Genomic DNA, 25,906 nt, shown 5'->3' on the forward strand with positions numbered 1-25,906 from the left:
TACCAAACCCACCAATCCAACTTGGGGACACAGCCCTGGGAAGAAAGGCAAGCAGATGCCAGTGGCCTGAGGTACTGGGATTGAATTCTGAAAAAAGGTTCTTTAGTGCCTGCCCGTTCTTTCACCTCCACGACACGTTCTGACTGGCACAGGCATACATCACTGTGCCTCTGCCTAAGTAGGAAGGTGCTTATGGCTGGCACCAGTCAGGGAGAGAGAACCTGGGCCCCCAGAGGCTGCGCCCGCCCCGTGCCCCCGCACGGACAGGATGGCTTGCCCTTGCGAGCTGAAGCCTGCTCGCTCTTTGCCGGTGACTCCCTGGCAGGCTGAACCACCTCCTCCCTCTCCTCTCCGGCTCCACAAGCCGCCTCCCCCTGGAATTTCCACACCTGCTCCCGGCTGGCCCAGGAGAGGGAACGGAGGGCACGGGACACCCCTGGGAAGCCAGAGATGAGGGAAGGGCAGCAGCTGCCCAGGCCCTTCCGCTGGGGGGTGGGGGGTGGGCACGGGGGGCACTCGGCGGGGCCCCGGCCCCTCCGCGGAGCACGTGCCCTACTTAGAGCAGATGTGCCCCCGAGGCGGCCCGGCCCCCTGCTCCTCCCCTCCAGATGTCCACCCCCGTCCTCCCCGCGGGGGCACTGCTGGCAATGCCCGACCGAGAACGCCTTTTGTATGGGACATCCCAGGGACTCCCGAGGCCCCGGATCCTGGGGGGGTGGGGGGGTGGAGGCGCCACTTCCCGTCCCCACCTCCGGGCACGGCACAGCCCGGGAAACAATGCCCACCTCGGCCAGGCCAGGCAGGACTCTTGGACGAGGGGAGGGACGGAGGGAGGGAGGGAGGGACGGAGGGAGGGAGGGAGGACTTCCTGCCCGGCCACGCGCGGCCCGGGCACCCTCCTCCCCGCACCCCAGGGGGCGTGGGGGGGCGGCGCGGTCCTCCCCTCGGGACCGTGGCCCCGGGCGGCCCCGCGTGCAGCCCCGAGGGCGCGGGGGCCCCTCCCGGGGAAGGGCGCGCCCGGGCCGGCTTTGTCCCGCGCCCTCGGGGCGGCGGCGGCGGCGGGCTCACCTCTCATTGTCCGCGGCGGAGGCGGCGGCGGTGGCGGCGGCTGCGTTCCGGAACCCCGGCAGGATGTGGCGGAAGCTGTGGTTGCGGTCCAGCTTGGGCTGGCTCTTGGTGCGCTTGATGGAGCCCTTGAGGCGGCGGCTGAGGAAGCCCTGCGCGCGGGGCGACAAGAGGGGGAAGGGGAGGCGGGGTTAGCGCGGCGGCGGCGGCGGCGGCCCGGGACCCGCGCCGGACCCGCACCCTCGCTGGGCGGCCGCGCGGCCGAGGGCGGGCCGGGCTCGGGCTCCGGCTCGGCCCCAGCAGCTCGCAGCCCGCCCGCCCGCCGACCGAGCGCCGACGGCCCGGCCCACCCCGCGCCGCCCGCCCGCCCGCCGGCCGGCCCGGCCCGGCCCACTCCCCCCCCTCCCACGTCGCCCCCGCCCCCTAAGCCGCTGTTGCCAGGGCAACACCGAGCCGGGCCGACCGCGGCCGAGGCCGCCCGAGCGCCTGGAGGGCGGGGCTGGGGGCGTGGCCTCGAGGCGAGGGCTTAAAGGGGCGGGGACCCGGGAGGCCGGTCCGCCCTCTGCCCTAACCTCCCGGCCAGTTCTTTCCACCCCCCTCCCCTCCCCTCCCCCGCCACACACACACACACACACACACACACACACACACACACACACACACACACACACACACACACACACACACACACACACACACACACACACACACACACACACACACACACACACACACACACACACACACACACACACACACGTATCGGAGGAATCAACGCCCCGGCCCCGTCCGGGGTGGATGGGGCACCTCCCTCCGCTCAGCCTGCCAATGCACAGATTGGGGGAACTAAAGCTTGGAGAGCGGAGAGCAGGCGCGTGTTCCTCACACCTGCCCAGGCGGCCGGCGCCGAGTGGTACACGCTGACCACCCGCGAGGTGGACTTTGAAACTGCTGCACGCCAGCATAGACCATGATGATTCTCATCACCTAAGGCACTAACGTGCCCACCACCCTGAGGGGGAGGGGTTGGAGCTGAAGGGTTTGCTGAGCGTCCTCATTGGAAATTTGAGGCACCCCCACTCTGGCCATTCATAGATTCACAAGCTGCACTGGACTGTGAGGCTCAGGCCTAAAAACCCCACCCCACCCCCACCATGAGAGCTGCAGGTGGAACTGGAGGAGATGGGGTCAATGCCTACAGCACCAGACATAGAGGCCCAAGGGATCACAACTGGGTCCTGCTGGGTTTAGAACCTTACAGGCAGGCTGAGGAGGAAAATGGACGAAGGAGGACGACTCTGGGAGGGATTCCCTAGCCTCAAGTCCAAGTGGCCCAAGAACAGAAGAAAAGGGGACATTAACTAATTTTGAAGTTAGTGTTGGACATAATGTAAAGATCACATTTCATCCATCACACAATAGAAGATGGGCTTGGTATTCCTCTTTGTGTTCATGGGAAGGGGTGGACACTTGCTGCATGTATCCCCTATGCTGGACATATCTATCCCCTATGCTGGACATGTCCACCCCTGTGGCCCCAGTGCCCTAGACATGACAAGGTCAAACAATGGCCATAGGAGGAATTACTTATCATCCACACAAACAGAAAATAACAGAAAAACTTTATTTGCAAATGAAGAAGCCTTGCTCAGAGGTAGTAAGACTTGTTAGAGGATACCCAGTTTCCAGGATGGCCTAATGCCAGAGATTTTCCCACTGGACAGTCTCTTTCTTCAAAACCACCTCCTCCCTCACCCCCCACTTTCTCTTTCGGCAGTACTGGAGTTTGAGTCTTGTCTTCAACCCTCCTCTCTTTTTCTCTGTACCTTTCCTCCTCCTCCACTTGACACCTCCATAGAGGGTCTACTCTGTGGTTACTTGTCAGCATTCTGCATGGTGTCCAAGGCCCACCTGAAATGCCATCTCATCCATACCCAAAGGCTTTCCGAATGTCCAAATGCGTTTCACCTCCACGGCCCATAGGACCGGTCAAGAGCAAATCCAAGTTTTCTGCAGTTCAACAATTATCTCAGGGCATTAGAAGGTGACAGGTGCGAGCCTCCTCAGAGGGCTGACCCAGTGACGTTGCTATGCAGACTGAGGGAATCCCAAGCTTTCAGGATACAGAGTGCAAGCAGGGCCTTCATCCTCCATGTAAACTCTGGGCTCCCCTCAGATATGTGGGAGATCCACACAGTGCTAAATAAGCAAGTACACAACCCCTGCCCCCCCCACCAAACATAATTTGTCTTGATTTTCCATTTCTTTACTGATGACAATTCACCATTTTTACACTCAGAGAACAAAGAACTACAAAGTTCACAAAGCTCACTGGGTAGCAACCATGACAGCCTGATCCCATTTATAAGGTTTAAACCAAAGTCAACAAGGCTCAGGTGGCTCATACCTGTAATCCTAGCTACTCAAGAGGCTGAGATCAGAGGGTCCTAGTTCAAAGCCAGTCTGGGCAGGAAAGTCCATGAGATTCTTATCTCAGATAAACTACCAAAAAATAAATAAATAAAAGCTAGAAGTGGTGCTCTGGTTCAAGTGGTAGAGTGCTAGGCTTGAGCAGAAGCCCAAGGACAGCACCCAGGCCTGAATTCAAGCCCTAGGACACACACACACACACACACACACACACACACACACACACACACACACACACACACACACACACACACACACACACACACACACACACACACACCTTATTGAGGTATTGAGGGTGACTCAGGCTCAGAGAAGGGAGGGGACACACACACACACACACACACACACACCTACCTTATTGAGGTATTGAGGGTGACTCAGAGAAGGGAGGGGACACACACACACACACACACACACACACACACACACACCCCTACCTTATTGAGGTATTGAGGGTGACTCAGGCTCAGAGAAGGGAGGGGTCTTCCCTAAGGTCACACAGCCAACTTCATCAAAGATCCTGAACTGCCCAACATCACCATTATTTTCCTTTAATGAGCAGGAAAGCCTGGGCCGGGGGGGAGGGGTCCTAACCCAGCACAGGATGAAGGAAGACAAGCTTTTTCTCTTGTCCCTTTGCAGTCAGCAGCTATGGCCCTGACCTTGGAAAAAAAGTAAGCAGTAAATCTTATTCTAGACCCAAGTCTTGGGCTAGGGGTGCGGGCTTAGTGATAGAGTGCTTTCTTAGCACACGTGAGGTCCTGGGTCGATCTCCGGCTAGGGATTGGGGGGAGGGGGCTGTAAATGAGTGGCATCCGTTCTTTCAGGACAGCCTCTTTCTGGAGGTGCTGAGCCTGGGGTGCAGAGTCAGGCTTGCAGGGCTCTCACCCAGCTGCCTGGACCAACTGCATGGTCTCCTCAATCCCCTATGAAATGGTTGAGGATTAGGCCGAACAGATAAAGCAGCTCTAGCTCTAAGCTTAGGGTATATCACATAGTAACTGCTCAACAAAAATTAGTTCTCACTCCCAGTTTCTACACCAATACCCAGGCTTGTTGAAAAATAAACATTCAGGTTGCTGAGTGTCAGTGCTTTTCACCTTCCATCCTAGCCTACCTAGGAGGCTGAGATCTGAGGATCACAGTTCAAATCAGCCCAGGCAGAAAACCCTTGAGACTTTTAACTCCAATTAACCACCAAAAGGCCAGAAGTGGAGCTGTGGCTCAAGTGGGAGGGAGACCACCAGCCTTGTGCAAAAAAGCTCAGAGACAGCACCCAGGCCCTGAGTTCAAGTTCCAGTACAGGCACAGAAAACCATTGAGTTTACAATTACATATCTTGGGGCTAGCTCACATGTGAGGGTTAAGACAACAGACTTTCTACAATTATTCCCCTGCCTACCCCAGGCTCTGATAGCCCTCCCTTGGCCACACCCCCTCCCACTGGCTTTCTCCCACCCCATCCACTAGTGCAGAAGCTAGCCTCAAAACCAACCCCTGGAGAAGCTCAAGCTCTCTCACAGCTCCTGGGTTCAATTCCTTCGTTTTTTGTTTTTTTCAACACTTATTATATAGCAGTCTGGCCCCAAAAGTCAAGATCTTCCTCCCTCAGCCTTATAAGTGCTGGAATTACAGGTGTACACCACTCAGCCCAACTTCCTGGGTTCACATTTTAATTCAATCTGTGGGCAAAATTGTAAGACCTAAGCCTCCATAACCCCATCTATAAAACAGGCTCCAGATTGGGCTGGGAAGGTGGCTCAGTGGTAGAGCTCTTGCCTTCCATGCATGAGACCCTGGGTTCGATTCCTCAGTAGCATATAAGCAAAAAGAAAAAAGCCGGAAGTGGCACTGTGGCTCAAGTGGTAGAGCGCTAGCCTTGAGCTGAAGAGCTGAGGGACAGCGCCCAGGCCCAGAGTTCAGGCCCCATGCCCGGACCCCCCCCCAAAAAAAAAGAGTGAGAAAACAGGCTACAGATGACACCTACTTTTTGAGAAGAACTAAACAAGGTCAGGGATCATGGGTAACCCATAAATATTTCAGCACTCACACACAGTACTTGCTAGTCACCCTGTCACGGTGACAAGCTGGCTCTCGGACAGTCACCTCTTTTTGGTCCCAAGGGATGCGTGAGCACCACAGGCAGGAGTCCATCTCTCTGGCGGGCTCTCCAAGGTGCCTGAAGGTGGCCTGGGAGTGAGGCCAAGACATGAATGAGCATGCGTGCCAAATGACCCCTTAGAGGCGCAGTGTGACATCCAGATGGGAAGTTCTGAACTCTTTCTAACAAGCACTTTCTTCTAAAGCAAGCTCACAGAGACTCCCTGTGTGCACCGAGCAGGGGCGGGCAGGGCTGGTCAGGTGAGGCCTCCGCTTTCATTTCATCCATGGAAGCAGGGACTGAAGTCTAAAGCACAGCTAGCTGCCTCGGAGTCCCCAGGACCCAGCCTGCTCCCCCCCCAGAGAGGCACTCAGCCTCCAGCTGGGCTCACCAAAGGCCTCAGGGCTTTCCTGACAGCTGGGTGTGGCAGCTGTGTAGCTGTATAGACCCTGCCCCTCCCAGATGGGCTACAGACCCTCTGAGCGTGTCTATCACTGACCAGAGCACAGGGCAGACCCCATGGGAGGACAGAGGCCTGTGGGGTCTGGATTAAGTCCTCAAGCAGCCCCTTGGTCATTCCCCACCTCCCCACTCTGAGTTCCAGCCACATCTGCCATCCTTCCCTCCAGCTCCTTCTCCAGAGGGGTTCTCTCAGATACAGATACACTCAGAGGCCTCTCAGAATTCCAGACATGCTATTCCTTCACTCACCCATTCCGATCAATTCCAAGCCGTGATGATGATGATAAATGACCAGCTATTGAGCTCCTGTTCTACCAAGTCACTAGATCTGTGCATGCTCACTGTATACCTCCCACCCCAGGAAGGAAGCTGGGCCAGGAGGTCTGGTGAGTCCTTGTTGGAAGGACAAGAGCTTCAGCTTCAGAATATTTCAGGCTTTCAGGGCAGGAAGTAGAGGCTCAGAGAAATTAAGGCACTGGGACTCAGTGCCTGGTACTCAGGAGGCTGCCTGGGCAGGCTAGGGACCCCCCCACCCAAGCCATATATCAAACTGACAGCTCTTTCCCACACAGAACCCAGGCTGAAGAGAAGACACACTCTCTCCTTCAGTGGAAGACCTGTCCCCATGAGCAGCTAGCTGTGGACCCAGGGAACTAAGGGGAATCACTACAGAGCCCCAAGCTTGCATTCGGGCATCACAGTGGGAGACCTTTGTCACCCAAGTCCTCAGAGCTCCTGTTTCTCCCTCAGGGTGAAGCATGGAAGCCACGCCTGGCACATAGCAGGGCCTCCGTCAAAGGCAAGTTCCTTCCTCAACAGCTCCCACCTGTACAGCTGTGTGCTTTCCTTCCAGCCCTATCCTTATGGTATTCTGTCCTCCTACCACTGTACCTGCGGCACTCGGGGTGGGGGGTAGGTGGGCGTGGCATCCTTCTATCTCTCCTTAGGTCCCCAGTTCCCCACCCTGGGATCCCCAAGAAGTGCTGAGGATGAAGGCAGAACCCCAAGAGCCCTCCTCCAGCCCAGGACGGGCTCCTCCCATGGCAGTTTCCAAAGTCTAAACCCAAACAGAGAACCTGCGAAAAAGGAGGCTGTTTTGACAGACGTCTTTCTTAATATCTTTCTGGGGCTTTGTCCAAATGCCAAGAGAGCAGCTAAATAAACAGGAAAGCCAAGGGGGATGATCCCAGTAGCTAGATATTGCCACCTCTCAGTCTCCTAGAGGAGATGCTGGGCACACAGGCCGCCAGGCTGGCAGGGATAGGGGAAGGGGGCAGGAAGCAGGAGTTGTTCTGTCTCCTGGGTCCCCGAGTGAGGGTTACAAGGGCTCACAGAGAAGCTAGGCCAGTGCCTACATGGTACAAATGAGGCCTGGAAAACAGGCTGGGCAGCTGGACTTTCCTAGAGCAACCAAACAGAGCAGAGATAGGAGTGAGCACCCCTGTGCCTTGCAGCTCCAGCACCCATGCTTCTGGAATCTCTCAGGTTCACCACACCAGTGGGCTCATGCCTGTAATTCTAATGACTTAGGAGGTTGAGGTCTAAGGAAGGCAGGAAAGTCTGTGACACTCTTATCTCCAATTAAAGCCCAGAGTGGAACTGTGGCTCAAGTGGTAGAGCACAAGCCCAGAGCAAAAAAGCTAAAGGATAACCCAGATTCTCCCAGGCTCTCCACATGTCTTATCAGTCTATGATGGGAGGAGCTGAGCTGGGGAGAGAGGCAAGCTTTTTGCACACTGCTCCTTGATGAATCCATAATGTTGGAGCAGTTGCCTGGCCCAGGCTGCCTGGCACTCCGGCTTTACACATCCTTCATATGTGCCATTCCTTTTGCCTTCCTTCTCAGTTCCCGGGGCTCCACCTTCAGCAAGCTGCCTGTCTTTCCTGCCTGTCCGTCTGCCCTGGGCGGTAGGAACCATCAAAGGCAGCAGCTGAAGTTTATGCACTCCTGGTGGGATGCAGGCACTATGCCAGGGGAGGGGCGGGGAAGCACTCAAAGCCAGGATACCATTGGTGCCTTTCTGGTAAGCACCCACTCACAAGCCACTCTAAGTCCACAGATTCCCTTGCCAGTTTCTGTTGAACTTAGAAGACCTCAACATCCCTCTGGGCCAGGAAGAGGTAGCTAGCATTTGAGTCACATAGAGACCCAGTTCCTAAGCCATGAGGATCCAGGAAGGGGCTGGGACACTCAAAGTTGGCCCTGCCCTAAAATACTACCCAGAATCCCACATCTATACAAGGAAAAACCCACAGGACCAGAAACAGGGGAGATCAAGGACTGGCATGCATACAAATTAAAGGGTATGCCCATGGGCTGGGAAGGTGGCTCAGTGGTAGAGTGCTTGCTTTGCATGCATGAGGCCCTGGGTTCGATTCCTCAGCACCACATAAGCAGAAAAAGCCAGAAATAGCGCAAGCTGGAAGTGGCGCTGTGGCTCAAGTGGTAGAGTGCTTATCTTGAGCTGAAGAGCTGAGGGACAGCATCCAGGCCCAGAGTTCAGGTCCACAGTGACAAAAAAAAGGGTATGCCCACAAATAAAGACCCACAAGCAAGGCATACACATCTCCCCAACACCACCACTCCCACAGCGGGTGTGCACCCCCACATACCTATCAGTACATGCATGTACCACACATGCAAACATGTCCATTGATACGTATGTACATACGTGCACATTGATACACAATACCCAGTATGTATATGTAACATGCATACACACACCAATATGCACGTGACGCATGTGTATACAAAAGCACACATGTGCATTGATACTTGCATAATGTATGCATACACTGCACACCAATAGATGTGTAACACATGCACATGTACACATTGATACACACACATACACACTAATTAACCAATTACATTGAAATAAGCACACAGCTGTCTCTCAGCAGGCACCCATGAATCACTCAGGCCAGCCACACCAGAGCAGGAAGGGAAAATGGCCCAGAAGCTGAAAGAGAAAGCCAGGGCCCTAGAGCTAGAGGTCCAAGTAGAGCAAATCTTTCAATGCTGCTGCCAACACATAAGGGGCTCACTTTGGGGTGCCTCTGAGGACACCCTGTTTGCTTTGCTCACACACTGAAAGCTTTAGGGGTCCGTGAATGCGTGGCTTTCAGGTGGGAGACCTCTGTTCCCAACACACTACTCCCACCTCGAAAGTCAGCAGCCTCAGCAGACACCCCAGGAGAGTATGAATCTCTCTTCTCTACAAGAGAAGAGCAGAGCGGCCGCCACCACCATGCCAGTGATCAAATGTCTATGATAGTTTCTTCTCCTATCAAATGAGATGGGTGTTTGCAATGGCAGTATAATCAGTGCCCTTCCTTGCACACAGTGAATAATCACCTGCTATCGTTACATTTGTCAATATTTTCTCCCTCCCCACCCTCCGCCTCTCCGTCTTACCAATACCAGTGCCTGAACTCAGGACCTTGACATTCTCCCTTAGCTTTTTCACTCAGGGTTGGTGCTCTACCAACTTGAGTCTCTACCACTTGAGCCACACCTCTACACCCAGCTTTTTGCTGTTAATTGGGGATAAGATTCTCTTTGGGTTTGTCTTCCCTGGATGGCTTTGAACCTTGAACTTCAGATCTCAACCTTCTAAGTAGCCGAGATTACAGTCATGAGCCACACTAGTGCCTGATTTGTCAATGTTTGCCTTGCTCCCTTTGATCACCCGAGACTGGCCTGGCCATTATTAGTCAGAAGGGAAGTCCCCTGTGGCCCAGGAACCCTGCTCATCCTCCAGGTCCTCCCCTCATAGGCAGAGCCTCCACGATGCTCTCAGATAAAGCTAGACATAACAAATTTGTTTACACCTCCTACCTACAGTAGACTGTAATGCTCCAGGAAAGGGGAAATGGCAGCCTGGAATGTTTTCTGTAAATATTTCCTCTAAGAATTCATAAATATTGGTGATATAAAAGAAAAAGAAAATGTTTGGGGTGGCTTATTTGGCTTGTTTTTTGTTTGGTACTGGTCCTAGGGCTCTAACTCAGGGCCCAGATATTGTGTCCCTGAGCTTCTTTTGCTCAAGGCTAGTGCTCTATCACTTGAGCCACAGGTCCATTTTCAGCTTTTTTTGGTAGTTTAGTGGAGATAAGAATGTTACATCCAGGCACCAGTGGTTCACACCTGTAATCCTAGCTACTCGGGAGGATCTGAGGATCACCGTTCAAAGCCAGCCTGGGCGGGAAGGTCTGGAGACTCTTATCTCCAATTAATCATCCAAAAACCAGAAGTGACCAGAGTTCAAGCCCCATGACCGACCAAGAAAAAAAAAAAGTTGCAAACTTCCCTACCTGGGCTGATTTTAAACCACGATCCTCAGATCTCAGCCTTCTGAGTAGCTAGCGTGAACCACCAGTGTCCAGCTTCGGTGTGGCTTTCTAAAGGGCTACACGTGGCACACAGTCTGGGTGGGCTTGCTGGGGGAAATGGTCATCGAGGGCATCTTTCAGAAACAATGACCAGTGAACCAGAAAGAAGATGAGCTTGCTGAGATGAGCAGGGCAGAGCAATCGCAAAGAACAATCCAAGATCACTCACAGCCCAGACAAAGGTTTGGCATAGGGTGATGGTGAACCCTCCAATCTGGGAGTTATGGGAGGACCTTTGGGTTCCCCATGACCCCTCTCTCCAGAATGAGGGCATATAGGCAAGGGGCCCTCCGGGAGCCCTGTGACTCTACAGAAGGAAGGCAAGAGGAGGAGTAAAGGGAAAAGGGTGAGAATATCAAGGGCCTCTCGTACTTGTCAATGTCCAGGACTGAGCAGGGATCCACAGAGAATCCACTGTGCATGCTTTTTTGCTTTTTTCTTTTCTGTTTTTGCCAGTCCTGGGGCTTGAACCCTTGGCTTGCACTGTCCCTGAGCTTCTTTTGCTCAAGGCTAACACTCTACCACTTGAGCCACAGCACTACGTCCAGCTTTTACTGAGGAATTGAACCCAGGGCTTTATGCATGCTAGGCAAGCACCCTACCACTGAGCCACATCCCCAGCCCAGGATGTGCACTCTTAAGGCCTTAGCCTGGATATGACAACCCAGAGCAGGCAGGGTGTGACTCAATGCAGGCTAGCAACACTGGCCCAGAGGCTTGGAGACCACAAACAGCACCCTGGCTCTTCTAGTTCCAGGCTGGCTGAGGGCTGGGGGTGGTGTAACTTTAGGGAAACTATTCCATCAGGCTTCCTGGTGGAAGGAATCTCCTCTTCCTCCCTCTGCAGCCCTCCAGGCCCTGAGATGAGGTCCAACTATCTGGCCAGTCTCCCTGGGTGACTCTGACCTGAAATTTCCCCATCTTGTGCTCCAAGCATCTTGCTGCAGCTGCACAGCCCACACCATATTAGAGATTTCCAGAGCTTATTCATTGTATAACCAGGGACAGAAGAGGTTCAGACAGGGAAAACAACTTCCATGGGGCCACACAGCCCAGAAGTAGCCTAGCAGACTTCAACCCAGGGAGGCTGAAGCTATAGCTCTTACCTAATTCTACCACTGGGTAAGGAAGCACTGAGCAAGCACTTCGGCCTCTCTTGACTCAGTTTCCTCATCTGCACAATGAGGAAATGATCTACCTGGCTCATCTCCAAATCCTTCCCAGCTTGGGCATGCCTTCCCAATGATTCATTAGCAGGTGACAAGAATGCAGAGGGACCTTCCAGGCAGCCCAGCAGACAGGACCAGCCCCGGAAGACCAAGGCAGGAAAGAGGTATTATCCTGTTTTCTCTGGATCAAGAACCACCAGGGAACACCAGAATGCCAGGGAGCCCCCACCTGAGGATGAGTAAATCTGTATAGGAAGAGGGGTGGTGGCACTCTATAAATCCCTGAGTGAGCAGCGTTGTTAAACACAGTCTTCACTACGCAAAAACACAGTTAGGGAAGAGTTTATACACTACACTACGCTCCTCCCAGGCCATTGAGTGTGTGCAGGCCAGATTCACCCAGGAGTCCTGGAGTCAGGTTCTGACAGCCCATGGAGCAGAGTCAAAGTTAACATCCCTGACTCTGGTGTCATTGCTGGGGGGCTTTAGGAGGGGGTGGGGATCAGAGGCTCTTTGAGGGTATGGGTAGAGTGGGGGAGAGATGGAGGAGAATGCTGAAGATGCATTCATAAACCAGCCTGTTACATTGGAAACCCCTTGCTATAACTAGATAGATAGATAGATAGATAGATAGATAGATAGATAGATAGATAGATAGATAGATAGATAGATAGAGTCTTCCACTGAAGGCAAAAACAAACAAATAGCTCTTGCCCCTGGATAGGTCACCATAGGCTGGTGAGAGCATTAAGGGCAGTGTCTTTGGGAAAGGACATGCACACAGGCATTCTGTGCCCTGGGGAGGGGACACCTGCCAGGGGGCTTCCTGAGAGAGGGAGGAATCCCAGGATGACAGCAAAAAAGTTGCAGAGGCATACACACGGGGAATTCTGTGCAGAAGGACCAACCTCTCCCAAAGCTTTGGGGCTGGGTTACCCAGTCCCCAGCCCAGTAGGGCCATCTAAGGCCCTGGGAGGTAGGAGAATAACAATCCTAGTTCACTGGAGACGCCGTTGAAGTCCTTCCACAGGGAAAGTTACTCTCAGGAAAAGTTACTCATGGGCAATGTAGAGACTTGTGTGAGAAGCAGGTGGCACTGCCTCTCCCTCCACAGAGGACCTCCCACCCTGGAAACAATTCTCATCCCAGAACTCCCATATCAAGTCTGCAAGCCAACCCCAAGGCCACCCAATCACATGGTTTCCACAGCATAAGAAAGTGGGGCCTGGGGTTGGTAGTGCATGCCTATAGCCTAGCTACTCAGGAGGCTGAGATCTGAGGATCACGGTTCAAAGCCAGCCCAGGCAGCACCCTGAGACTCTTATCTCCAATTAATCACCAGAAAACCACAAGTAGAGCTGTAGCTCAAAGTGGCACAGCACTATCCTTGAGCAGAAGAGCTCAAGGATAGCACCCAGGCCCTGAGATCAAGCCCCACAACTGACATTAAATTTTAGAATGAATGAAAGAAAGAAAAAAGAAAGAAAGAAAGGAAGGAAGGAAAGAAGGAAGGAAGGAAGGAAGGAAGGAAGAAAGAAAGAAAGAAAGAAAGAAAGAAAGAAAGAAAGAAAGAAAGAAAGAAAGGAAGGAAGGAAGGAAGGAAGGAAGGAAGGAAGGAAGGAAGAAAGAAAGAAAGAAAGAAAGAAAGAAAGAAGAAAAGCAAAAGAAAGAGGGAAAAGAAAGGCATGTGCACCTTGCTCACCACATCCAGGATCCTGGTCCCCCTAAAGAGGGGAGGGACTACACTGGCCACAGGCCAGGATGCAAAGTGGGAAGAGGGAGGAGTCGTCTCCTAGTCTGGATGTCCTGCAGACACTTGACACTTGGGACTAGAAAGAAGGGGCTACAGAAGATAAGGCAGGGAGAGGGAAGCCCAGGGGCACGTGGCAGCCGTGGCCTCTATTGGCTGTGTGACCCATCCAAGCTCTCTACCTCCTTTTTCTAGGGGCTCAACACTCTTCTTTTTAAGGAAAAAACAATGCTGTCTAGGTGAGACTGGCTGCGTGCAAAGGGCCAGACTCTGTGGGGACTTCCTCAGCCACTTGGGGGCTAGAACAAGGGACCTGTAGGCCATCAAAGATGACAGTGATCGAGTGTGTGTTGGCCCCAGTTTGATGACCCCAGTGCAGCAACTCTGCCTGGTAGCTCACTTGCCAACCCCCACCCTTTGCCCCTCCTCCTGATGGAGTCTGTCCTGGCCCCAGACCTCTAATTCCTCCTATAAGTGTCCCCTTTAAGAGGTATAGCTCTCTGGTCAAGCCCAGCCCAGCCAGCTCAGCCATCCATGCTGGGCCCAGCTGTCACCAGCTTCCAGATGCTCGCTGATCTGGGTTGTTGTCATTGCCCAGTGGCAGGCTCCGGGCTTGTTTAGTTCAGCAGGTTTCCTATGGCACACAAACCCCTGGACCTCCCTCCCCCCAGGAGTAGCCACCGGGAGTCCACTCGCTGCCCTCTGCTGCCCCCAACTGGTGGGAAGCCATGCTGCACAGACACCTCAATCTCTGTTCATCTGTACGGTGTAACCAAGTCCCTCTCTACCTCCTGGAGCCAGAGCTGAGCCTCGTCCAGGGGTGATACTGCTCTGGGTGTGGAGTGCAGAGAAGAGGGGTTTATTCCCATTACCTAGGGCTTGAGACAAAGTGTGGGTAGGGAGTGCCCCCAATACAAGAATGAAGGGAAGGGGGCAGGGGTGTGGCGGGTATTGAGCCCCCCACCGCTGTCCTGGGCCATTTACAGATGGAGAAAAGGAGGTTCACGGCAAAGAAACTTGAGTGAGAAGGAAGCAGTGGCCAAGACTCAAGTCTGGCTCCTTCCCAAGTAGATTTCTGGGAAGAGCCAGCATGGTCCCCCCCTCCCCAGGACCCAGAACAGATAGGATGTAGTAAGAAGGTCGGGCAAGCCATCTGTGCTCATGTACCTGTGTTTGGGTTGGTGTGGAAGAAAGACAGCTTAAACATGGGAGGAGGCAGGAGTCAAGAGAGGGCTGAGCAGCTGGAAATTCCCAGTCTATACCCCAAAAGGCCTCCTTACCTGTCACCCCTTGGGGCTTCTACATCCCACAGGGGAAAATTCAAGGCTTTAGAGTCCCATACCCTCCCCCCCACCCCCGCGACTACCCACCCCCTGCAAAAAAAAATGTTATCAATTTTTTTCTCCTGCATGCCCCCAATCCATCTAAACTCCATTCACACTGGATCATTAGTTGATTCCTATTCATTGGGGTTTTCCTATCATTAAAATATTTTTCTCCTTTTGTTCCTGGAAAAAAAAAACACCCCGATGCATTCCTCGAAACTTGGCCACCTCCTAGCTACTCAGTTCAAAGCCAGCCTGGGCAGGAAAATCCATGAGACTCTTATCTCCAATTAGCTACCAGAAAACCAGAAGGGGCACTGTGACTCAATGTGGTAGAGTGCTAGCCTTGAGCAAAAGAGCTCAGGGACAGCGCTCAGACCCTGAGTTCAAGCCCCATGACCAAAAAAAAAAAAAAAAAAAAAAAAAGCCTGAGCCTGGTCCCAAAGGTCTCATCTGTAGAAGAAGTTCTCCTCCATCCTCCTAAACTAGTGATCTCGGTTTAGGGTTGTCAGTGGACCCAGGGCCTGTGTACTGGCTCAGGAGAACCACATAGGATGTGCCCAACCAAGCACCCAGAACTGAGCTGTCAGAAAGAAGCCAAGACCCACTTCTAGAAGTATCTGCAATCAACCTGGTGCTGAGTTTATCCACAGCTTTTGCCAGCCCCCTGAGCCTTCCCCTTTGACACCTCTCCTTCTCCATCTTGCAAAAAATAGCCCTGAGACCTAATTTCAGCTAAACCTTCAAACACCACTTTCCCCTTTCAGCTTTCTGAGGAAGAATCAATCGGCTGCCAAGTTTCACAGCGCCTTTGCCCATCTCCTGAACCCCTGGCCCTGCCAGCATTCTGCCAGGGCTCTTCAAGGTCAATGAGGGCAAAGGAAGGGAAGCAGACAGACTGAGCCCATCCCAGAGAGGCTGGACAAGGAGGCCTGGTAGAGCGAACATCTTCCCACAGACTAACTGCCTGGAGAGGGGTGGGCGTGGTCTAGCAAATAGTCTGAAGCCCCACCTGCTGCCCCCTCCTCCTAGGAGACACCAGGTCTGAGAACACAGACCTGGATGTGAATCCTCAAGTCTAAAAGCTGAGAAAGTAAGCTCCCAGCCCCTCATCCCAGGAACCCCTACTGCCTTTAGGGGTACATGCCAGTCTCTGGCACTGTTGTTGGTCCTAGGGAAACCAAGGCCTCCCTCCCACCCTGGTATGAAACCCTGCAAGGCTTCAATGCTTTTGCTTGACCTGGAAACTCTTTCTCTTAGCTTCCAAAGCAGACATTTAATCACCTGCTGAATACCCAAACCATATGTTGCCTTACAAGGCCCATTCCCTTGATTTTCTTGTTTTCTTTTTTCTCTTTTTGGTCAGTCATGGGGCTTGAACTTAGGGATGAGTTCTTTTGCTCAAGGCTAGCACTCTACCACTTGGAATCACAGCTTCACTTCCAGGTTTTCCGGTGGTTAACTGGAGACAAGAGTCTCAGACTTTCCTGCCCAGGCTGGCTTTGAAGTGGGATCCTTAGATCTCAGACTCTTGAGTAGCTAGGACTTTTCCAAAAAGATAAACTGAGGCCTATCTCATGGGCTTCAAAAGGCAGCATGGGGCCAGCCCTAAGTCACAGCTGCCCTATGGTCTGGCCTAGGTTGAAACCAACACAGCAGAGCTGAGGGCCCTGGGGTGCAGACAACACAGGCCCGGTAATTACCTCCAGCTGGATGTGGCCTCTGCCCACCCAGTCCCTCTCCCCGCTCCAGCCTCAGTTTCCATGGAGCTGGAAAACAGAAGGAGACCTCAAGGCAATGACATACAGTTGCCTGTGGGGCGTCTGTGTGAGCAGTGGTGACATCCCTGTTACCTGGGAACGCAATGGCGGAAACAGTGGTAAGTATTCTCAATTTCCTGTGCTGTCTTCTCTGCCTCCTCCAGGCAAAACCAAGTTCCCCGGGCCCCCTCCAGGTCTACACGGAGGAAGCAGCCATCAGCGGAGAACAAGGATGTGAGCACAAGCATAGGGCTGCCACAGCTCAGAGTCGGCTGTGGGCTGGGCAGGGCCCGGCGTGGGGAGAGAGGCTTTGAGCCCTGTACAGGGTCTGTGCGCCGAACCAGGCACGCTTGACTTTCCCCAAAAACATTGTCCTCTGATCTACACTCATCTCTCCTCAGATCTTTACTGGTCTGGAACCAGAAAATAGAACCCAAAGCCAGGCATTGGTGGCTCATGCCTATGATCCTAGCTACTCAGGAGGCTGAGATCTGAGGATCGTGGTTCCAAGCCAGCACAGGCAGGAAAATCCACGAGGCTCTTCTCTCCAATTAACCAGCAAAAAAGCCAGAAGTGGAACACTGCCTCAAGTAGTAGAGTGCCAGCCTTGTGAGAAAAAGGATCAGCACCTAGGTCCTGAGTTCAAGCCCCAGTACTGGCACCAAAATATCAACATAAAGCACCCCCCCACACCCCAAAACCAGGACACAGACAATTGTAGTGAATTTTATCTGTTAAGTACCTACTCTGGGACACGAGACCCAGAGAGGCTGAGTGACTAACACAGCCACGCAGCTCATGAAAGAACCAGGAGTTGAACCCAGATCCCACGACTGAGTGAAGGCCGGGACAGACTCTCTACTCATTTCCTTAACAACTACACACAGAGAAAGGACCAAAGTTCCCAGAGAAAGACAAAAAACTGATCATAGCTGAATGTCCTGTCTATGTGACACCAGGAAAATGGCTTTCCTTCTCTGGTCTGAACCTCGGTTTCCTCAGCTATAAAATGGAAGCACCTCAAGGTGGCCATGAAGAGTGGGGAGACTCCCTCTTCATCGTCATAGTTCCCCCCCCCATCCCCCAGCAGCAGTACCCCCTGTGAACAGGCTCGCTTCCCTACAGATTCTATCCAGACAGGTAGGCCTGAGTTGGACCTCAGGTGCGGAGGCTGGAGGATGACTCTGATCCACAGGTGGCTTCCGCCCCAGGAAAACAGAACGAAGACAGCCTGACAGGAAAGATGCCAAGCCCCGCTGACAATTACCAAGCTGCGAATTACAGAAGTTTTCGAGGTGTGATGGCACTCGCCTTAGAGCGGCATGGAAAGAAGCCAGTAGAGGAAGGGACGCTGCTGGAGACGCCCCTCTCCCCAAGCCCTCAGGAAGCTGCGATTCTGCCCTGGGGTCTAAGATACACCCTGCCACCCCCGGCACCTTCAGGTCCCAAGGATAGCCCCACCACACAGTGCAGCGTGGGTGAACGCATCCCCCGCCCTGCTACACGATTTATCTTGTCATCCTTCCCTGGGGCCCGGAACGCTGACCCTGCTTGAAGTAGTCCTGGAGCCCAGAGAAGACAAGAAGTAGCTTCTGCTCCATGAGACAGGAATGGGTTAACCCTGATGGCACATACAGAGGCAAGCAGGTTCACGCCTGCAATCCTAGCTTCTCAGGATGCTGAGATGGGAAGATCATGGTTCAAAGCCAACCTAGGCAGGAAAGTCCAGGGGACTCTAATCTCCGACTGACCACTAAAAAGCTAGAAGCATCACCATGGCTCAAGTGGTAGAGCACTAGCCTTGAGCACAAAAGTGTAGAGACAACACATGGGCCTTGAGTTCAAGCCCCAAGACTGCACAAAAAAGAAAAGAAAAATGCAGAGGTTCAGGCTCTGCCTGACAGAGCTCCAGACCTCATTTATGCCAAAGAGGACAATGCGCATCCCTGGTAGGGGAAGCCCTGGCCCCTTAGCCTGATGCCTGAGGCCCCACCCAGCCTCACCACCTACCCTGGCGCCAGGTTCAGACTGCACCTGCACAGCTCATACACCCCAATGCCAAGTGTGTAGCCACACCTGCGCAACCATAGCTCCCCTACCTGCACCCCCCCCACCCCTGCCTACTTCCACTGGCCCCTCTCTCACTCATTGGGGAAGTCACTCCCAGCTCCCCAGAAACCCTTGAGCCGCAGCACCCAGACCTAAGCTCTCCATCTCCTCTACCCTGTAGATGGCCTCTGCTAGCCCACCACAGGGCTGGCTCCTGTTCTCACTCTACATACATCGCTGCCAGGCCACACCACCTCGGAGAAGCCCTCCTGGATTTTTCCATCATAGCAGCCCTTTGCACCAACATAAAGGGAGCTCATAGGGGTTTCCTTGAACTTGTAAGGGCCTTGTCCACGCTGGGCTCTCTCTGCCAGCTCCTTCCGCTCAGCCCATGCCTAGAATGGTGCCAGGCATGCAGTAGGCTTGCGGTGAACTTCCTGAGTGAATGAAAGCCCTGGATGGAGGAAGACACAGTATTATTTGCCGAAGGAGAGAGAGGGAGAGAAAGAGAGGCAGACATTCTTGGTTACTAGGTTCTGTTTCCATAAAGTATGTAGATCTGTAATAAAATTTTTAAAAATAATATGTGCATGAGTTGCCCAAATTTAATAGCTACAACATATATGCTGTTTTGTCAATTCGAAGGCGTTGTTCAGTCGGAGAATACAGAATTATTTTCCTTTTCCAATTTCCCAACCAAGACAGAATTAAATTAGGACACGCCGGGGGCTGTTCAAGATGTGGATATACAGAAACAAAAGCTGAGTAGAAGGGTGGATAAAGCTCAGGGTGTGTGCGCATGTGTGCACACACACACACACACACACACACACACACACACACAGGGAAGTGCACCACACTGACCTAGCCTCTTTTCTTCCCAGGCCTGGCAGCTCTCAGGGCTGTCCTCCATCTGTTCCCCACCCCCTCCCTCAAAGGATGGGCCCCTCATGTGGACCCGGGGGTGGGGCTGAGCCCCAGAGAACAGTGGGCACAGCTAAGGGGTCTGATACCTAGAGTAAGAGAAGCTGGCTGGGCGCTCTCCCGGTCGGTGAGGCTCCAGGAAGGGGGGCCGCGGGGTCACAGAGCAGCACCCCGGGCCGAGTGATGGTGGCGATGGTGACGCAGAGATAGTTACCGTGACCCGGAACGGGGTAGCAGCCGAGGGCTCCATGCTGGGGCTCTTCTCTGAGAGGCTGCCGGGCAGGCTGCGCCGGGAGCCTGGCCTTTCTTGGGGTGACTCTGTTAAAAGAAGGACAAAGAGAGGGTGAACAAATTCAATCGCTCTGATAGAGGAACCCTTATCTTCCTGCCACCCCTCATCCACACTTGTAAGCCTAACTATTCAGAAGCTGATCAAGAGGATCGAGCCAGTTAGCAAGACTCCGTCTCTACAGAAAAAGCTGCATGTGGTGGCACGTGCCTGACATCCCAGAGACTACAGGAAGCAATAAACAGCAAGGTTGAGGTACAGGTGTACACGTGGGAGAAAAAAAAGTAAAGCCTTGCTGGGTGCCAGTAGCTCACACCTGTAATTCCAGCTATTCAGGAGTCAGAGATCTGAGGATCGGGGTTCAAAGCCAGGCAGGAAAGTCCATGAAACTCTTTTTTTTCTTCTATATTCATTCATTCATCCATCCATCCATTCATTGAGCGCCAGTCCTGAGTACTGTCCCTCAGTTTTTGTGCTCAAGACTATTGTTTTGCCACTTGGAGCTACAGCTCCACTTCCAGCTTTTTTTTGGAGATAAGTCTCACAAACTTTCCTGCCCAGGATGGCTTGAAACCACAATCCTCAGATCTCAGCCCCCTGAGTATCTAGGATTACAGGCATGAGCCATAGATAAGTGGCCAGTACATGAGACACTTATCTCCAATTTACCACAAAAAAAGCTGGAAGTAGAGCTATAGGTCAAGTGGTAGAGTGCTAGTCTTGACCAAAAAAACCTCAATGACAGCACCCATGCCCTGGGTTCAAATCCCCAGGACTAGCACCAAAAAAAAAAAAAAAAAAAAGTGAGGCTCAATCTCAATAAAGTGACATAAACTCAATACAGAAGGGGAACTATTCTAACAGTCCACCTATAAGAAATATCTAGAACAAGCCAAGCGCTGGTGGCTCATGCCTGTAATTCTAGCTACTCAAAAGGCTGAGATCTGAGGATCATAATGGTTCAAAGCCAGCCCAGGGAAGGAAAGTCAGTGAGATTCTCATCTCCCATAAACTACTCAGAAAAGGCTGGAAGAGGTGCTGTGGCTCAAGTGGGTAGAGTGCTAGCCTTGAGCAGAAGCAGCTCAAAGATAGCACTCAGGCCCTGAGTTCAAGCCCCAGGACCAGCAAAAAAGAAGTGTCTCAATGGATTTTTTCCCCAGGCTGAATTTGAACTGTGCTCCTCCATCTCAGTTGCCTAAGTAGCTAGGAATAAGTAGCTAGGAATAAGTAGCTAGGCGTGAGTCACCAGCACTGGACCACTGACTTTTAATCCATACCAAGTTGTCCAAAGGCTTTGAAGCCTGGGAAGCAAACAGACATAGCTCTGGTTGGTAACAAAGGTGGGGGAGGGGAGAGCAGCCATAGCTTCCCAGGAGTTTTCTTTTTATTTGTTTGTTTGTTTTTTGTTAGTCATGAGGCTTGAACTCAGGGCCTGGGCACTAGCCCTGACCTCTTTTGCTCAAGGCTAGCACTCTACCACTTTGAGCCACAGTTCTACTTCCAGTTTTTGAGTGGTTGGTTGGAGATGAGAGTCTCATGGAGACTTTTCTGCCCAGACTGGATGGAAGGGAGATCGTCAGATCTCAGCCTCCTGAATAGCTAGGATTATGGGTGTGAGCCACTGGGCCCTGGCTTCCCACAAGTGTTTAAAATAGGAAATATCCAGATTCATAAATGATGACAGCTTCTATGAAACAGCCAGGTCTGTGGATACCTACTTAAGAACTTGAGTCAGTCCAGCTCAGCCCAGCTCAGCCTCTGTGCTGGTCACCCTAGGCCACTCTGCTGCCTCTTTTCCTGCTCTGGGGGGGGGGGGGGGGGAGGAGGTAGTCCTTCTTCAAGGACACCCACTAACCTGACCACCAACATGCCCTGAAGGAGACACTTACTGGCTGCCCCCTCCCCCAAACTCTCAGAGAGGGGGGGGGGGAGAGGAAGACTGCAGAACTCCTGACGCCCACACCAGAGCGGAGTGGGCACTGCACACATTCACCTCCAGGCAGATGCTACAGTGTGCATGCAGCATGGAAATATAAGCATAACCACAGGAAAACAGACATGGCTGCTCACAGGAGCAGATTCGCAGAAGGCAGGACAGGCTCCTAGGGCCATATGGCCAGTTGGACGGGAGGGGAGAGAGGGTTCCCAGAAACATGAAAGAGCAGAGCTGAGCCCCTCTCCCAACCAGGACAGGCTCCATTCCTGAGCCTTGGCTGAGGCCCAGGCAGGCAAAGTCACCTATTCAATTCTAGCCCCCCTCCTCCACAAAAACCTCTAACTAGACACTCCCCACCCAGTAACAACTACCAATTGCGTGTGTGTGCGTGTATGTGTGCGTGCATGCCCCAGTACTGGGGCTTGAACCCAAGGGCTCATCCCTTTGTTTTTTTGTAGGTGTTGTTGGGTTTTTGGGGGCTTGGGGTTTTTTTTTTTGTTGGTCATGGGGCTTGAACTCGGCTTGGGCGCTGTCCCCGTGCTCTTCAGCTCAAGGCCAGCGCTCTACCACTTGAGCCACAGCGCCACTTCCAGTTTTCTAGTGGTTTATTGGAGATAAGAGCCTCATGGACTTTCCTGCCTGGGCTGGCTTTGAACCACGATCCTCAGATCTCAGCCTCCTAAGCAGTTAGGATTACAGGCATGAGCTACCAGTGCCCAACTATCCCTTAGCTTTGATGGCTCAAGGCTAGTGCTCTGTGACTTTAGCCAGAGCTCCATTTCCAGATTCATGGTCTTTGCTTTCCCAGGGCTGACTTTGAACTGCGATTCTCAGATCCCAGCTTCCGGAGGAGCTAGGATTACAGGCATGAGCCACTGGTACCCATCAGTCACCTGGCTTGCTTCCTTGCCAGATTTCTGCTTGGAACTTTCCCTCCCCTCCCCCACCATCTCTGCAGACGCCCACTGTGTGGGGAGGTTTCCCTAGGAAATCTCTTCCCACGCTTCCCTAGCTGCTGTCATCTCTTTCCCACACCCCCCAGCATCTACTGCGCACCTCCACCTGCTCTGTGACAGCACACATCATGCCCACCTCTGGGTCCTGCCTGTGTGCACAGCCCTGTACCCAGCCAAGTGGGTATTGGTAAATCTATTTTACCAGGTAGAAACTGAAGCTGGGGTAGCAGTCACTAGCTCAAAGACACACAGAGAGTGAGTGGTGGCAAAGGATTGGAGGACCAGATTGTGTTGGGACCCAGAATCCTTGGCTCCCCTGGGTCCTGATGCCCACCAAGTATTCAAGTATTCTCTCAGGTATATAGTAGGGTTGGGGAAGGGGACAAAGGGGGAGCCACATAGCATCAGGCATAGTCACAAGCTAGCCCACCTCTAAGCCCACTGGGACCCTTAGATGCAGGCCTCCCAATGGCACCCAGTCTAGGACTGCTTCCCTCAGTCTGCTTCCCTAGCCAATCAATTCCACGGTGCCCGCCACAAGGCAGGATGCCCCATCTTATTGTGTGTCTGTGTGCATGCACACCAGTACTGTGACTTGAACTCAGGACCTCTCAGTCTTGTTTCACTTTTTTTATTCCAGGCTGTCATTTTACCACTTGGGCCAGAGCTCTATTTCTGGCTTTTTGCTGATTAACTTGAGATAAGAGCCTCATGGATTTTTCTGCCCAGGCTGGCTTTAAACCTTAATCCTCAGATTTCAGCCTTCTGAGTACCTAGGTTTACAGCCAAGAGCCACCAGCTCCCAGCTCCCCCACCACCACCCCTCAGCAGACCACTCTTCCTAGCCCCGGGGCACTGTGGGCTCCTGCCTCATGACAGGAAGGTGAGTGTCTGCTCCACATCCCCATCCTGAGCCAAGCACCCAACAGGGCCGGGTCAAGGTTTGATACACTGAGCATCCAATTCCACTAACGCTGCAGCTGTGGAAGCTGATCAGCAGAATCAGGCCTCCAATGGAGCTCCTGGGATTTCCAGGACAACAGGGGCTGCTGACAAACTCCAAGGCACCATCCCCTCATCTCAAGATGTGCATGAGCACACCTGCACGCACGCACGTGCGCGCGTGCGCGCGCGCACACACACACACACACACACACACACACAGAGCCACAGTTTTACCTCCCCTACTGCACAGGTGGCTTCTCACAGCTCCAGGCAACAGACATGTGGGGTGACACGGCTGGACACAGGTCCCCGGGGAGGCTGCATGACACCCTCCCCCCAAAGACTGACAATCTCCAGGAACTGCTCCTGCCTCCTAGGTCTCAGCCAGGAGGTCCATCTACTATTTTACAGATGATAAAACTGAGGCCAAACAACTGACATGATCTGACACTGATCAAGAAGCATTGTGGGCGACATGCCTCTGATCATACAAAATAATAGTGATCAAAATGAACTCTGGGACATGGGAATAAGTTTTTTTCTTTATTATTGTGTTTGTTTTCTTTATGTCTTCTTTGTTCATTTATTGATCATGTGGGGGTGGGGGCAAGAAGGGACACAGAAATGGAGGGACAAAGGGTGAACATATGGCGTAATGGTGCTCACTAGGCACAATGTTGAAAAATGAACTATACACCTTGTGGGTAGGGATGGGAGGGAAAAACTGGGAGAGAAGGAGGGAAGCAGTGACACTGTCAAAAAAGAAGAAATACAGGCCAGGTACAGTGGCTCACACCTGTAATCCTAGCTACTCAGGAGGCTGAGATCTGAGGATCATGGGTAAAAGCCAGCCTGGGCAGGAAACTCCTTGAGACTCTTACCTCCAATAAACCACTAGAAAACCAGATGTGGCGCTGTGGCTCAAGTGGTAGAGCACTCACCTTGAACTGAAGAGCTTTCAAGCCCAGAGTTCAAGCCCCATGACTGACAAAACAAAAAGAGAGAGAGAGAGAGAGAGAGAGAGAGAGAGAGAGAGAGAGAGAGAGAGAGAGAGAGAGAGAGAGAGAGAGAGAGAGAGAGAGAGAGAGAGAAGCTGGAAAGGTAGCTCAGTGGTAGAGCACTTGCCTTGCATGCATGAGGCCCTGGGTTCAATTCCCAGCCTCACACAAGCAGAAAAAGCTGGATGTGGCACTGTGGTTCAAGTGGTAGAACACTAGCCTTGATCTGAAGAGCTGAGGGACAGCACCCAGGCCCCGAGTTCAGGCCCTACGACCAACAACAACAAAATAATAATAATAATAATAATAATAATAACATTCTAAAAAGAGAGAAATATACTCTTTACCTGACTTATGTAACTGTAACCCCTTTGTACATCACCTTTATAACAATTAAAAAAAGAAAAAAGTCACATTGTATGAATCAACTGGTTTGTTGGATTAAAACCCTTTTGTACCATTTCTTAAAGATAATTTATATATATATATATATATAAAACTGAGGCCAGAGAAAAAGGGAGCTTATCCAATCCTCCCCCAAGCCAACAGGTCAGCAGCCAAGTGTTTCTTGGGGCTTCCAGATCGTGTTCAACTTGTATTCAGAAGCTAAAATTGGCTGTGGTCCAATTTCAGGAGTCTGAGCTAGGAAGAGCTCAGGAGTTCTGAGCCAGCCTCAGCCAACAGTCTAAGACCTGCCTCACAAAGAAAGAAGCCTCTGGAATATGGGCAGCCAGCAAGGAAGCTGCAGGACAGGTGGGATCATAGACACTCTGCTGTGAAACACAGCCTCACAGCTCAGGCCCAGGTCAAAGCCCATTGCCTTTGTGGACCAGTACCAACCAAGCTTCTGGATTCTGTGCTTTCCTGGGGCTTAGCCATGGATAGGCCCTGGCAGGAGAGGAAGGAGAGGTGCTGGGGCTGACTGTCTTTCTCCATGGAAGGGGCCAGCCTCCGGGGCCCTCTCCTTGGCAGTACCACAGTCCTTTGCTCTTACCTCTTCCTCCCCTGCCCTCCCTCCCTCCCTCCCTCCCTCTCTCTCTCTCTCTCTCTCTCTCTCTCTCTCTCTCTTCTTGGTCTCTCTCTTTTTCTTGCGTGCTGTATCTGAGCTCTTTTGCTCAAGGCTAGCACTCTACCACTTGGAGCCACAGGGCCACTTCTGATTTTCTGGTGATTAGCTGGAGAAGAGTCTCATAGACTTTTCTGCCCAGGCTGGCTTTGACCCATGATCTTCACATCTCAGCCTCCTGAGTAGATAGGGTTAGAGACATGAGCCACCAGTGCCTGGCTTCTTTGCTCCTCTTAAGGGCCTCTACAGAAGAGCCCTGACTGTGCCCACTGCCTGTGCTGCC

The 25,906-nt window shown here is 52.6% G+C and overlaps 1 protein-coding gene and 1 non-coding gene across 8 annotated transcripts in view; one reads left to right on the plus strand and one right to left on the minus strand.

Annotated features, from left to right (window-relative positions):
• LOC138803175 (disabled homolog 2-interacting protein) overlaps positions 1–25,906 on the minus strand; it is a 180,096-nt gene that overhangs the window by 72,160 nt on the left and 82,030 nt on the right. For 5 of the 7 annotated variants that reach the window (XM_069987007.1, XM_069987016.1, XM_069987005.1 and 2 more), the window contains exons 2-3: positions 19,648–19,751; positions 1,069–1,217 (exon numbers count right to left, since the gene is read on the minus strand). In XM_069987007.1, coding sequence (XP_069843108.1) covers positions 1,069–1,217; positions 19,648–19,751 — 253 coding nt within the window. Of the gene's footprint in view, positions 1–1,068; positions 1,218–19,522; positions 19,752–24,684; positions 24,814–25,906 lie in introns of those variants that run through there. The other 2 variants (XM_069987009.1, XM_069987012.1) reach the window with 2 other exon arrangements.
• Positions 24,652–24,731, plus strand: Trnaa-ugc (transfer RNA alanine (anticodon UGC)). The gene has a single exon. It is a non-coding gene; the product is annotated as a tRNA-Ala (tRNA).

This window comes from Dipodomys merriami, unplaced genomic scaffold (assembly GCF_024711535.1).
Source record: "Dipodomys merriami isolate MVZ:Mamm:240054 unplaced genomic scaffold, mDipMer1.0.p SCAF_336, whole genome shotgun sequence".
Classification (NCBI taxonomy): domain Eukaryota; kingdom Metazoa; phylum Chordata; class Mammalia; order Rodentia; family Heteromyidae; genus Dipodomys; species Dipodomys merriami.